This window comes from Electrona antarctica (genome assembly GCF_951216825.1).
Source record: "Electrona antarctica genome assembly, chromosome: 3".
NCBI lineage: Eukaryota > Metazoa > Chordata > Actinopteri > Myctophiformes > Myctophidae > Electrona > Electrona antarctica.
In genome coordinates, this window is record NC_136808.1 from 49,481,200 (window position 1) to 49,496,481 (window position 15,282).

General features: G+C 45.0%; 1 protein-coding gene across 1 annotated transcript; it reads right to left on the reverse strand.

Moving 5' to 3' along the window:
* Window positions 1-1,638: 1,638 nt before the first annotated feature.
* LOC306919836 (aromatase-like) lies at window positions 1,639-9,944 on the reverse strand (the record flags this gene model as incomplete). The annotated part of the gene is made up of 8 exons (XM_079496386.1): window positions 1,639-1,893; window positions 2,745-2,995; window positions 5,453-5,618; window positions 6,134-6,233; window positions 6,609-6,723; window positions 7,695-7,874; window positions 9,408-9,562; window positions 9,778-9,944. 8 exons carry the CDS (start codon window positions 9,942-9,944, stop codon window positions 1,639-1,641), a joined length of 1,389 nt encoding a protein of 462 aa, XP_079352512.1.
* Between the last annotated feature and the right edge of the window lie 5,338 nt (window positions 9,945-15,282).

Sequence of the window (15,282 nt, forward strand, 5' to 3'; positions counted from 1 at the left end):
CGACGGTCATTGATCAAAGCAGATAGACATATAACATACTACTAACATTAAATTCCCATTGACAATGAATGGAGAATTTTATGTCATAGTGTCTGAGCAAATTGACGGCATGGTGTCTATTAAATGTCATGAACATGATGATGTACGATGATAAGAGAGCCCATCACTTCACAACATATCCATCCAATGTAGTTATTATTCATAATCACAATAATGTATCAATGTCGTCTGTTCTGCCTCCATCTCACCCTGTCCTCTGCCTCTTCTTCTCTGCACACCAACTAACTTCATGTCCTCTTTCACTACATCCATAAATCTACTCTTTGGTCTTCCTCTAGGCCTCCTGCCTGGCAGTTCCTCCATAACTGTCTGATATACTCCACTATCCCTCCTCTGACGTACTTGTTCCTGATCCTATCCATCCTCCCCCAGAGAGAACCTCAACATTTTAGTCTCTGCTAACCTCCAGCTCTGCTTCCTGTCTTTTCCTCAGTGCGACTGTCTCTAAACCACCATACAACATAGCTGTCTGTCTCTAAACCACCATACAACATAGCTGTCTGTCTCTAAACCAACATACAACATAGCTGGTCTCAAAAGGGGGGGGGGGGGGGGGGGGGGTGGCTCAGGGGTAGAGTGCCTGGATGGTAACCGTAAGGCTGCCAGCTCGAACCCGGGCTCCCCCAGAGTTACTGTCGAAGTGTCCTTGAGCAAGACACTGAACCCCTAATTGCTCCAGATGTGCTAGTTGGCGCCTTGCATGGTTCTGCTATCGGTGTATGAATGGGTGAATGTAATGCACAATCTCTGTAAAGCGCCTTGGATAAAGGCGCTATATAAATGCACCATTTACCACCGTCTTGTACACCTTCCCTAAGTACTTAAAAGTCCTCCACCTTATTTTCCCTGTAACCTCACTGTTCCCTGCACTCTGTTCCCGGCTCCTCTCATTCACAACACATTATTATTCATAATCACAACAATTTATCCAATGTAGTTATTATTATTCATAATCACAACCTCTTGCTAATAGTATTTAATCAAGTACTTTACTCTAACCAATGACTAGTTTAGACTAGTCATTGGTTAGACATGGGTTAAGGTTAGGTTTAGGTGTGCTGCCCCATGGGAGGTTAGGTTTAGGGTAAGGGTTTGAGATAGGTTGTAGTTGTAGGACTAATGACTGGTCTAACCAATGACTAGTCTAAACCAAAAACTGTCTAAACTAAGTAAGCATTTTCAAATGCTTCCGTCATACAGTCTGGACTCAGCAACGGAAGCTCTATCATGAGTAAAACATAAAGCGGAAGTGGAGCCTCCTCCCAACTTCCGTTTCGTCTTTACATTCGCGCACATTTATCCTAATATAAATAGAAAACATCTAAGCATATATAGCTTGTTACTTAGCAGAAAAGGAAAAAAAAATGCAAAGATATTTTAAAATATATTTCCGTGAACGGAAATGGCAGCTTCCTTACTCGGATTTCGGGAGGTGTAGTTCCAGAGAACCAGACTCTATATAGCATTCAGAGATTGTGGAATAGTTGTCTGGCTACGCAAGACTACTTTCCGTCACTGGATTTACAGAGAAGGCATTTTTTAGTATCGACCTTCAAGGCCTTAATGGGTTAATTAGATTTACTCCTGGGTGCGTTGAGTGTTGACCTTTGGCCTGGGGTGAAAGGTCATGGTCAGGGCCCGTTGGTGGCTGTCGGGTTGCACGGTCATGTTGTGCGTACGATTGATGCTGTTCATTGTGCAGCCATCAGGGGGCGCCATCGTGTAGCGGTCCAGCATGGTGACCAGGATGGCCTTCATCATCACCATGGCGATGTGTTTACCAACGCACCCGCGAGGACCACACCCAAACGGCTGGAAGAACCGCTTGGGGACCTGGGAAATATGAAATATATATAAATATAAAAGAACCGGCTGGGTGAGAGAGAGAGAGAGAGAGAGGGGGGGGGGGGGGGTAAAAGTTTGAGAACTACTGGTCTATGGTGTAACCGTGTATGGTCTATGCCGGCCTACGCAGACAAAAAAGAAATCACACCCGTGTGAACTGAGTGGTGGGGGGGTCCTCGGATGGGTCCCCGGAACTTCCAGAGCCACATGAACGTGCCCAGGGTGCCAGCCCGGTTCCGGCGAGCCGCCCCGCGTCCAAAACGGTCGAGAAATGACAGAGTTACTGTGTGGGGGAATTAGCAGACACCTCTCTCTCTCTCTCTCTCTCTCTCTCTCTGTAATTAGCAGGCAACAGTGCAACACTATCTCTCTCTCTCTGTTTCTAGCACAACAGCACCACCTTTGCCCCTACTGGTCCTCTAAACATAGGGACATAGGGACACATGTACACATGGACATAGGGACATTGCTGTTCCTTGGAGTGGTTGCACCACTCAAAAAAGACCCAGGCAGGTTTAGGTCTGGCATTGCTCAATTGCGGGAGGATTTCGTCCCTACGCAGTATAGTGAGGAACCAACCAGATTTGTCTGACACCAGGATAGAACCAATCAGGTCCCAGTATGCAAAGATGGGGCGGGCTTATCACATGTGATGTATGTTGCAAGAATGGGCTGTGCTTACTCTGATTGGTTGTAGCCAGGTCTCACCAATAGAGTCTGTTTGAATCTTTTTTAAACCATTCCTTGGGAGAAATCCTAACACTGAGAAGGACGAGACTAATTATCTGGCTACGCAAGGCTAACACATACTGTAGAGTGACAACAGTTAACAGACGTACGATTTTGTCAAAGTTGTCCAGGCTGAACTGGTCAGGTTTGGGGAAGACGGACTCGGTCTGGTGCATCAGTCCGATGTTCAGGATGACGTTGGTCCCTCGGGCCACCGCGGTGCCGTCGATGACATCATCTTCCAGCGCCCTGCGCATGGTGAAGTCGACCACGGGGTGGAAGCGCAGGCACTCGTTGATGAACTTCTCCAGAACCGGGAGGTTCTTGTAGTCGACCCTTTCTGCCGTCTGGTCATCCGCCGCTGACCACAAGAAGTCCCAACATGAGATGGTTAGATCGGTGGTTTTCAAGGCCCATTATTACTTGCGCAAGCAGAGTGCGCAAGTATTGTGGTCGTGCTGGTACGAATGCACGTGTATGCTTGGTAGGTATTGATGGTGACATAATTAAGATATGTATCAATGCCGGGTTATAACGGCTTTTGATGGTGACGTAATAAAGATAGGTTTCAGATTACATACATGTATACATACAGACATTACCTTTAATTCACCCGACACTGAAACATATCCTAATTACGTCACCATCAACATCAGTATACAGTATATATACCTACTACCAATATACGCACATAAAAAAGCCAGCCGACCACAGTATAGTACTTTCATATTACAACTTACATACATGCATACATACATACGACCTGTTACCCAACCAATATTGAAACATATCGTAATTACGTCCCCATTGACAGCCAGTTATAACCTGACTTTAGTATTTCATTTCAATGTTTATTGAGAGGCTGAGATTTGAAAGTTCGTAGACAGTACTTGCTCGGTCTGCTTGCACACTAATAGGTCATTTATGGCCTACTTGTGTGCAACCTGCAAGTAGGCACTCGACAGAGTGCAGTTCTAGTTTATTCTGCATTTGAGCCACAGACGGATTTGATGAGATTTAGCCTTTGCGGACCCAAAACTAAAGAATATGTAAACATGCGGCTTGGCTCTTCCGAATGTAGAAATGTATAATCTATCTTTTGAATTGTCTAAACTAGCGAGGCATTGGGCTGAAGGGGATAACCAACTGGACTGGGTAAAGATAGAAACGTCTATGGTGGCTCCTTTCAAGCCCATACAGGTTCTCTCTCAGATTAAAATGGTAGAAGGGGGGAAGAGTCCCATTTTGAAACATTCCCATTGGGTATGGTCTGAGGTCCATAGGCTGATGGGGAAATCCAAATATAAACAGGGATATTCTTCTATATGGGATAATCCACGCATCTCGATAGGTAAACATTCATTCTGCTGGGAGCCTTGGCAAAGAAATGGCATAGGTGTAATTGATGATTTATATGTGGATGCAACTTTTAAGTCATATCAGGAGTTGGGGAATCAATTTAACCTGATGGGTAGGGGTGAATTTTGGAAATATCTTCAACTAAGAAGTAGTGTTGGAAGTGTGTTCAACCTTAACAGGGGTATAGAGGAATCTAATATGTTGAAAACTATTTTTGACTGGCCACCAACAATGCATAGGGCCTCAATAATTTACAAAAATATAATGGAATTACAAAGTGCAAAGACTGAAAGTCTTAGATTAATATGGCAAAGGGATTTAGGATGTGAAATAAGTGAAGAGAAATGGTCAAATATAATTTCCAAAGTTGGGTGGGCCACTAGGGATATTAAAAGCAAATTTATACATTACAAAATTATACATAGATTCTACTATACCCCTGTGAAACTGTTTAGGATGGGCTTGGTGGAAGACAAACGGTGTTGGAAATGTAAAGGGGAAAATGGTAAATTTTTACATGCTTTTTGGGAATGTCCTGTGGTTATACCATTCTGGAAAGAGGTACTGGGGAAACTTGGAGACTGGATGGGGCTAATACTACCAGAATGCCTGAGGTTATGTCTCTTGGGTGATCGCACAGTGCTGCCACAGGGGGTCACCAAGGCACAACATGCATTAGTGACTGCAGGTCTTATTACTGCAGCCAGGTTGATTTTGAGAAACTGGAAAAGCTCTGTTACGCCAGAGATCACAGACTGGACCCAACTTATGACGGAAACTGCATCCTTCGAATACTCAATTGCCAGGAGGAACAATGTCAAAGGGAAGTTCCATGAAATATGGGACTACTTTTATTTGTATATTAAAGGTTGGTTGCATTAACAATTTGTAATTGGTAATACATTACGGATATAATCACTATTGTCAACAACAGAATGTGGAGGGGTGTTGTCCATTGGGGTTTTTCTTTTTTGACTGCTAGTTTTGTTTTTGTTTTTTTGTGTGTTTTTCTTGTCTCTTTCTTTTGTGTAAGTCATGTGTATTTTGTATGCTTTATTGTAAAATCATTAAAAAACTTTGATGACAAAAAAGAATATGTAAACATTTCCATGATATTGATACCATACAATACCATAGGAGAGATAACAGACAAACGCTGATCAAAATAACAATTATTATACGTACATTCTCTAATTTTGTAGACTTCTTGCAAATGTATTAACTTAAGTAATGCAGATGTTTAACAATAATTTAACTCTTGAGAGTGTAAAATGAAACCAAATTGAGCCGTAAGGGTTCATTTGGTTTCATTTTACACTCTCAAGAGTTAAATATCTATAAGGGTCCATTTGGTTATACCAACTCCTAGCTGCATGGGATGGGGAACACCTGGAAACCCCTCAAGGATAGTTTGTGTGTGATTGAGTGTGAACAATAGGATTGTGTCACAATAAGTCACCTGCCACAATATGGTCAATCTCCGCCAGGACTTTCTGCTCCACATCGGGGTTCTGGTGGAGCAACATGAGCATGAAGTACAGAGTGACGGACAGAGTGTCTGGAGCAGCGATGATCATCTCCAACACACACTGTCTGACATCGTCCGCGCTCAGTTCACCATGACTCTGTTAATATAAAACACATATCATCAGCATAATGCCATGATTCTGTCATTATAACAGACCACAAATTATGATCATCTCTAACACATGATGTTGTCTACGATCGGTTCACCATGATTCTGTAATCTGTGTACACACACACACACGCACGCACGCACGCACGCACGCAGGGCACGCACACACACACACACACACACACACACACACACACACACACACACACACACACACACACACACACACACACACACACACACACACGGACGGACGCAATCAGCTTCGTTGCAGAATGCCCTATGCCTATGTAGTGAGTTGCATCATGATCCAAGGAATCCAGGGGGGACTCTTGGAAAAATGACCTACGGTTCTAGTTATAAACTAAAATACTGTCACTGTACTGTAAGTAGCCTTGGGATCATTTACAAGTACACGCCCTGGATATGATGTACAAGTAGACCCCATAGACGCCCTGGACGCTAGAAAGGTATTTTAACCAGTGTTGTCATGCAGAGATGGACCTGGGCTAAGATGAGTTCCGATGCAAAGTCCAGATCAGTTTTATCGATCATCTGCCTTTTCTTCTGGACCAGGCTCTCCATGGCATCCTGGAGCTGTTGGCTGACCACGCACACAGGCAGAACATCACAACATGGACATGGTGAGCTGTTGGCTGACCACGCACACAAGCAGAACATCACAACATGGACATGGTGAGGCCATGCTGGCTTTAATGTCCAATGTAGGCGTTTAGCAGACGCTCTTTATTCAGTGACTTACAATATTTAAACAACATGCTATCTGTTTACATTTGCAAAAGACTGCGTGTGTGGTCGCCATAACTACTATAGTCAAAAAGTAGAGTCTGAAGTGGTCAGTCTTCAGATTTACTGGCAGAAAACTGGGAGTGAATCTGCAGTTCTGACTGTTCTACAGTTTGGGAGCCAGTGTGTGACAGTCAGTGTCCAGTTAGTGTGTGTTGTTGTGTGTTCTTACACTGCTCTCTGCTGCTTCTTGTAGAACCATCCCACCTTGAAGAACACGCCAGGTTTGATCAGAACGCTCTGCCAGGCGTCAAAGTAGTTCTGTATCTTCACCAGCAGGTCCTTCTCTGTAGTATGATGGACTAAAAATGTGACTAAAACTAAATGAAAACTATTCAAGACAAGAGACTATGACTAAAACTAAAATCAAAATGTGCTGCCAAAAACAACACTGCTGATTGGTCCCCCAGACTCCCCAGAATTCTGGGGTGAGCAAAATGTAATTCAAACTGAGGAGTGCCAGACCACTTTTTTTCAAGTGGCAGATTCGTCTGGTATTTGTACTTTACTTCAGTATTTCCAATTTGCAATACTTGTATTTATTTATACTTAAAGGAGCATTCAGTGATTTGGGTGATTTGGAAAACCTCCCGGTCCGCCCCGGTAACAAGATGTGCACATGCACACACTACAGTGGGGGGACACGTGACAGGCCAACAGCACACACACCAAGGCCCACCCCCACTCGATCATGATTGATGGAAGGCCCCTCTCTATCCTGATTGGATGAAGGCTGGGCCACCTAGCCAAAAATGAAACCTAAGGTTTTTTGACCCCCAGGGGTTAACTGGGGACAGGGAGGAACTCCTCATATGGTCAGCACACTCTATAGTAGGGAGGATTATCACAACAAAACAAAAAAAGACGTGATATTTGAATTAAGTGAAATCACTGAATATACTAAATAACTATTCCGTTACATCTCAGATCCAAATATTATACTTTTGTTCCACTACATTTATTTAAAAAGAAAACCTTAGTTACTAGTTACTTCGGTGATTTGGATTATTATTACAAAACATTACATTACATTAACCACTTCAGTACACAATGCGTCGCAGTTTTCAAAAGATGTTTACTTTAGACATTTGAAAACATGAAACAAGACATTCTGAATAAACATTACTTTCTACTTCTACTTTTGAATTCCGGACTTTTACTTGTACCGTAACGAGTATAGTTCTATATTGCAGTATTTATACTTAAGTAAAACATTGAGTACTTTTTGCCGCCACTGGTCTGGTCGTAGTATACTGACCGTTGAAAGGCACCCTGAGGTACAGCCTGTTGGACACGTCCACCACGATGCAGCGCAGCAGCTTGACCACCTCCACGCGACCCCAGGGGTCTGCCCACTCGGACTGCAGGAGGTCCAGCTGTCTGCGGGTGCAGCTCACACACATCTCCTTGGAGCGCTCTAGGCTGGGTCCTGAGAGGGCTGTACACACACACACACACACAAACACACACACACACACACACACACACACACACACACACACACACACACACACACACACACACACACACACACACACACACACACACACACACACACACACACTTTTTCATTCAGTTCCGAACCAACATTTAAGGTCCTGAAGTCTGAACCAATTCATTTTATAGTAGAAACACTCTGAACAGGTTCAATATTAGACGGGATAAAAATAACCTAACCGGTTCAACTCTGGTGGAAAAGGGGCGGGTCCACACAGCGCTGGAGAAATAGGTCCCTATTTTAGCTTATTTTCCTTTTTGAGTGGTGCAACCAGTCTATAGACAGCTATGTGTGTGTGTCCCTGTGTCCGTCCCTGTGTCCGTCCCTGTGTCCGAGTGTGCCCACCTTGGCACACTCAGACTCCACTCTGGTCAGGAGTGTAGGCCGTCTCTACGGAACGGTATGAAGCGAAAAGGAAAGTTTGGTCAATAAACCCCATTTGCTGCTGGGGTGATCATGAACTGAAAGAGCAAATGGAAATGGAATCGCGCACAAATAACTTATTTGACTATACAATTATATAAACACAATGGACACAAGGAAGTGGCAGGCACTCGACTTCTGCTGATTATAGGAAAATTACAAAGAGATAGGAGAATAAGGAGAGATGAGGCAGCCTGTCTGTGCCTGCAGGCATCTCCATTGAGGCGCGTGCGGCGTGCCTACCGAACTCATTTGGCACGGTTTACGGGTGCTTTTAAACTCCGCTATCGACTTCCCAAATGTATGTGACCAAAATAGCAATTTAGGGGAAAGCGTGCCAACACGCCCATGACCACACCTCTAGGCGCAAAAAAGATAGCAGGTGACGCGGGACGAAAATACCATTAAGGGACAGAGAAAGCTCCTATATTCGTAATGTTCGGGCAGCGGCTGAATTGTGGGCATGCACACGCCAGCCGTGGGAAACTAGACCTGTATTGTGATCAGCTTTTCTTTTTTAAGTCTAGGCGGCCCTCATGTGAAGACGCGTACATTAGCTCAGTGGTTCCCAAACTTTTTCGTGTCAAGGACCCCCAAATCAGCATTTATTAGGCCATGGACCCCCCATTTGAAAACATATGCCAGTGACCCCGATAAGGGCTCTAGCAGTGATTCCGAAACATATTCATTTCATGGACCCCCAAATTCACACGCATTATGCTACGAACCCCCGATTTAATGCCATTTCTATCTCTGGTACCCCAATTTATATTGTAAAACCACTGTTAATTGAACTCAGAGAGTGTACAAATGGAACCAAATGGACCCGTACACTCTCTGAGTTTCAGACCCATAAGGGTCCATTTGGTTCCTTATATCTCTAATTGAGCTAGTTAGTTACCCCCTGGAACTCCCTCAAGTACCCCTAGGGGTCCCCGGACCCCACTTTGGGAACCCGTGCATTAGCTGATCCAGGTCGAGAACGCCTGCGTCACTCGCTTCCCGTCTGAAACCACCTTTACACAGGAGGAGGATAGAGGGCTTTCCCACCATTGGCAAAATATGTCCTGACTTTGCTCCATAGTGGGTGGTCACTGTTGAAGATGACTCCTCTCTTGTGCATCCCCAGAAGCTTCAGGCCGGGTTCACTGCCAAACCGGGCCGTGTAGTTCTCGCTCCTCAGTATGTGATAGACTGCAGCAGCCCTGCAACAAACATTATTATACACATTATTGGTGGAATGCATTCATCCCCAGGTTTGTGCCAAATTTGGGGGGAATGAGATCAGTAGGAGCTCCCTCTGGTGTTGTGCTGTGGGTGTTTTTTATCACTCTAGTAGTAGTGAAGTAGGTTACAGTCGGGTACATCATGGACACTGGTCCACTTTGGTATCTTGGGCCACATCTTTAACGGGACTTACTTGCTGAAAATGATGGTCTCCTCGCCGTTGATCCACACGCGCACCACGCTGCCATATCTGTGGTTGTAGTAGCTGCACGCCGTTCCGATCCCGGTGAACAGGAACCTGGCGTAGGAGAGGAGAGGGCCAATGCCTGCGTAGAACCCAGGCCCTGGGGGAGGAGCCATTTAGAACACTTCCTCTTAAAGATGGAATGCCGTGATTATTTTACTTTTTCTGTTTTGTATGTGTCTATGGAGTTAAAGGACCATGTGGTGAATTATGAATCAATAATTCTCTTGAACATAGGCTATGTGAACAAATGTAGGCTACTCGACAACTGTTTATTCAGTAGGTATAGTTAATTGCACTAGTCAGTTCGTCTCCAAAGTATGTGACTGTCTTTCCCACACACCCGATCCCATGTGGTGAGGGCCTTGCAATTTGCTATGTGCCTTCCTGTGGCTATTTGTATGACAAAAGGAGTTTGTTGACATGAAGGAACAGACTGATTGATCAAAGGGTCTCTAACTATCTAGGGGGGTGGCCAAATGCCAGCTGTCTGGAGCTATGTGTATTGTGTAAAACTGTACTTAAGCTAGTTGATTTCTATGTCATTTAGTCAGTCAGTCTGGGACGGCGTAAGGCCGCCGGAGGAGCCTGTATGCTTTGCTGTGTACTCCGAAATAAAACATCTCTGAGAAACAACATCACTCTGCTGTCTGCTGCGTCTCACAATTATCTTGCTCTCCCGTTTTGGTTAAGTATTCGTAGTGTTTCGTGTCCATAAGATACAACATGTGGTGCTTCGAAACCGGTGTCTTTGGTGCGTTCCAGCGCCAGACAGGAAGGATCAGCGGCTTTTTATTCAGTCTAATCAGCGGGTTTTTGTGAACGACGACGACGTGTTCCAGCGGCGATGATGGCGGCGGACCACCGCGATGAGGAGTGTTGCGCAGCGACGACGTGCGTCTCTTTCCAACTGGCCAGTGGACAGAGGAGCGGTCGACGAGGAGCGGACAGCCACACGGAGGGGCCTTCGGTCATCAACTCTACGCAGGGGACGGCGAGCAGAGGAGCGATGCGGCGCAGCACGGCATGGGGACACCAGCGGAGGTCCCCGACGGGGTGAGGCGACCACTCGACGCTTGGCGCGGCGGCGGTTTCCACTTTCCAGGCCGACTGACAACACAAGCTGAGGGCCTTCACGGACCTGAGCAGGGGTCTGTGATGAAGATGTTGCTTTTCTCTTCGTTTTCCCATCTCTGATGTTTCAGAGCTGGGGGGGGGAGGTGATGATGGGATGATTACGGGAACTTTCAGCGAAAACAGCGGTGAACATTTTCTCAACTTGGTCCGTGGCTGAAGCGAACTTTGAGGTAACGGAATGCAGCAAACAGAAGATTTTCCTTTGATCATACGGAGTGGAGACGGACATTCCTTCTTTCTGATTACAAATTGTTTTCTACTAATCATTTTACCATTATTCATTGTTTAGGATTATTTATTTGTCAGGATAGTGATTAAATTACAGATCAATTGGCAGCCGTTTAGTGCCGACAGTGTTTAAAGTCAGGATAGTGATTCAATTACAGGGTAATCAATTGGCAGTCGTGTAGTGCCGACAGTGTTTAAAGAGGGTTTAATTTGACTCTTTGGTTCTCTAGGGCTTAAAATGCGATTTAAATTACGGGATGGGAGTTATTAGTGAGGGGTTTAAATTTCTGTTGGCTTCTGGGGTAACGTGTTCTTCTTATTTTTTCATGTGAATCTCCAAAAAGAGGGGTTTATGTGATTTGGTGTGTTATTGGTCCTGTGAATCTCCAAGAGAGGTTTATGTGATCTGGTGTGTTATGGTCAGGATAAGTCTAAGACTTATTTTGATTTCGGTCCTGTGAAACTCCAAAGTTTCATGTGATCTGGTGCTTATAAACATGTTATCCTAGATTTGAGTAACAACAGGGAAATTATCCTCCTAATGTTCTGTAACATTTTTAGCCATAAGAGTTTGAAATAACGCAAAGAGAATTCTCCACTGATACGAAATTGTGTTTGTAAACTTACTGTAATGGAAATCATTTATGAATTCTCCACTGATACGAAATTGTATTTGTACTTACTGTAAATGGAAATCATTTATGACGAGTTGTGTAATCTTGAATGTCTGTGTTTGAAAACCATGTTGGGGAAATCTGTTATTCTGGTGTCTTGAATGTATTGTTAAGCTGAGGATCAAGGGGGGTGGTAACTGGGAAGAGAATTATGGTTTCATATTTCATAGTGACAGACTAGAGTTTGTCAAAGGGGGAATGTGGTGAATTATGAATCAATAATTCTCTTGAACATAGGCTATGTGAACAAATGTAGGCTACTCGACAACTGTTTATTCAGTAGGTATAGTTAATTGCACTAGTCAGTTCGTCTCCAAAGTATGTGACTGTCTTTCCCACACACCCGATCCCATGTGGTGAGGGCCTTGCAATTTGCTATGTGCCTTCCTGTGGCTATTTGTATGACAAAAGGAGTTTGTTGACATGAAGGAACAGACTGATTGATCAAAGGGTCTCTAACTATCTAGGGGGGTGGCCAAATGCCAGCTGTCTGGAGCTATGTGTATTGTGTAAAACTGTACTTAAGCTAGTTGATTTCTATGTCATTTAGTCAGTCAGTCTGGGACGGCGTAAGGCCGCCGGAGGAGCCTGTATGCTTTGCTGTGTACTCCGAAATAAAACATCTCTGAGGAACAACATCACTCTGCTGTCTGCTGCGTCTCGCAATTATCTTGCTCTCCCGTTTTGGTTAAGTATTCGTAGTGTTTCGTGTCCATAAGAACCACTTCACTACTTTTCAACCTATCTTCATATACTAGGTCCTCACTAATTATAATCATGATAAAATAGCACCATTTTTTTCTACTTGGTCTGTGTCTCATAGAGCCTATAAGCACACGTTAGATTCCATGCGCGGACAGAAGAAGCTGTATTTTACGTCATTTTTTAGACATCTGGTGGATGGAAAAGAAGCTCCACCCCCGCGGCTGACTGCCGCGGAGGAGAGCGTTTCCGGGAATCTGTCCGTCGCGGCAGTCAGCCGCGGGGGTGGAGCTTCTTTTCCATCCACCAGCTGTCTAAAACTCCGGAAAGACGTCGTCAGTCAGCTTCCTTTGGCCGCGCCTGTCGGCTCAAATGTGCCCACGGTGATAGGAGGGCTGTGGGCAGTTCAGAAACCCGTCCACCAGTGACATCATCAATGGGGAATCCAAAGCTAATAGAAACTGCAGGCAAATGGAAGCCATCGTTCTCACAATAAGAAACATTTTTGTAAAACAAATATTGTTTAGAAAAAATCTGTACGTGCGTGCGTGTGTGCGTGTGTGTGTGTGTGTGTGCGTGTGTGCGTGCGTGCGTGTGTGCGTGTGTGCGTGCGTGTGTGTGTGTGTGCGTGCGTGTGTGCGTGTGTGTGTGTGTGCGTGCGTGTGTGCGTGCGTGCGTCTTTCTTTACCTACTAGCTGCCTCCTGTTGGCGGGGCGACCGAGGATGATGAGCAGACACAGCAGTAACAGCACGGTGGCTGATGCTCCATACATTACATCCATGACTATTGACTAGTGGAGAACAGATCCAGTACAACTAAAAGACATACATTACATATTTGTAGGAGCCAAAACGTACTGTTAGCCTATACGATTCTCACTTGGTTGGTGATGCTGTGGGCACCGCATTGGCGCTTCACTATTGGTGGGAGCGTCTCTGTGGGTGGCCACCAGACAGGTGACAAATACAGGCATCTACCAGCTCACTCTAAGGACGCTTGAACTTGGAGGCAGGGTGAACATTTTAAACTTATGAGCTCGTTTGGTTATGAATAGTTTTATCATTGTTTGATGGCGCGTCATTACAGTTTGTTTTTAGCTCCCATGTTTAGCCTGCCGGCATGAGTAATTCAAAGGGAATTAACAGCCGATACACTATTGACTAGTGATCCAGAACAACAGATCCAGTACAACTAAAAGACATACATTACATCCATGACTATTGACTAGAGGAGAACAGATCCATGTAGAACTAAAAGACAAGTCATTTTGTTTGGTTGTGCTCGGGTGTTGCACTCTGAAAATAGCTCATCTACAAGCTCACAACGCGTCATATTTTGGCGAGCCATCAAGAAAATCAACTGTAGATTTAGTCGACTCAAATCTTATGATATTTAGTCGACTAAAATCATATGATATTTAGTCGACTAAAACTAGACAACATATCAGATGACTAAAATATCAAAAGACTATGACGAAAACTAATCCAATCAAAATGAACACTGAATCAGTGAGAACCTGCAGAGTCAGGACAACTCTCTCTCTGTCTCTCTCTCACTGTCTCTCTCTTTAGACTTATCTTGTTATTGTTGGCAGAACACTGCGACGGTTGTCGTGTGCATGTGCGTGTCGTGTGCATGTGCGTGCGTGTGCACGTGCGTGTACGTGTGTACGTCTGAAATCCACGTAACTCGAGAAATGTTCGCCCCATGACTACAAAAACGTTTTCCACACCTCCACATCGAGCCGGTCGGACCCACGGTTGTCCAGAACCGCCACAAAAGGCCTCTGCCCGGGCTCTGGACAGGGCCCCTGCCCAGTGTCCATATATGGAGCTGGCCTGTTCTGACATCTGCCTGATACAGAACTCTATATATAGGAATAAAGGGACGCAGAGAGACAGATACAGAAATCTCCATACGGTATGGGCATAAAAGAGTAGAGTCTGGAGATGCTGTGTATGGATCTTGTTTCCCGGGGGGCGGGTTCAAACATTTTCTCTTTGACGCAATTGGTCAGAGCTACAGTCAGTCAAAGGTCTCAAGCATTGAACGTCACTGTAACAAAGCCCGCCCATATTGCATACCGTGTCCCGATTGGCCACACCAGTTCTCTGGTGTAGGAAATGGGCGTACAATTGAGCCTCTCCAGACCGTAATCCACCGGCAGGCAATTTTTTTGTTTTTTTTTCTCGGTCTGGCTTATTAGCCAGGCTAATAAAAGAGACACAGACAGATGGGTGGAACGGGTACTCTGACACGGGTACAATGGGTATTGCCTAGCCGGGTGGCGCATGGATCTCCAACTTCCATTGTTACTGACTCTGTGCTCTACAGCCGGGCACCGGTCTAGTGTATATACTGTATATAAATGCACTCTGTACGTACATACGTGTGTGCGTACGTCTGTAATCCACGTAACTCGAGAACCGTTTTGACACACACGTTCCACGCCGCCACAGGGAGTGCAGTGCCCGGTGTCGAGTCTGTCGGACACACCGTTGTACAGAAACAGCACAAAAGCCTCTGCCCGGGCTGTGGACCTGATCACCCCTATATCTCCATATATGGAGCTGGCCTGTTCTGACATCACAGCACGTCATATTTGGGCATGTCTGAAATGACAGAAGAGACAGATAATCTCCATATATGGGCATAAAAGGGAAACAGACAGATGGGTTGAACGGGTACAACGGGTATTACATATAGGGGGCA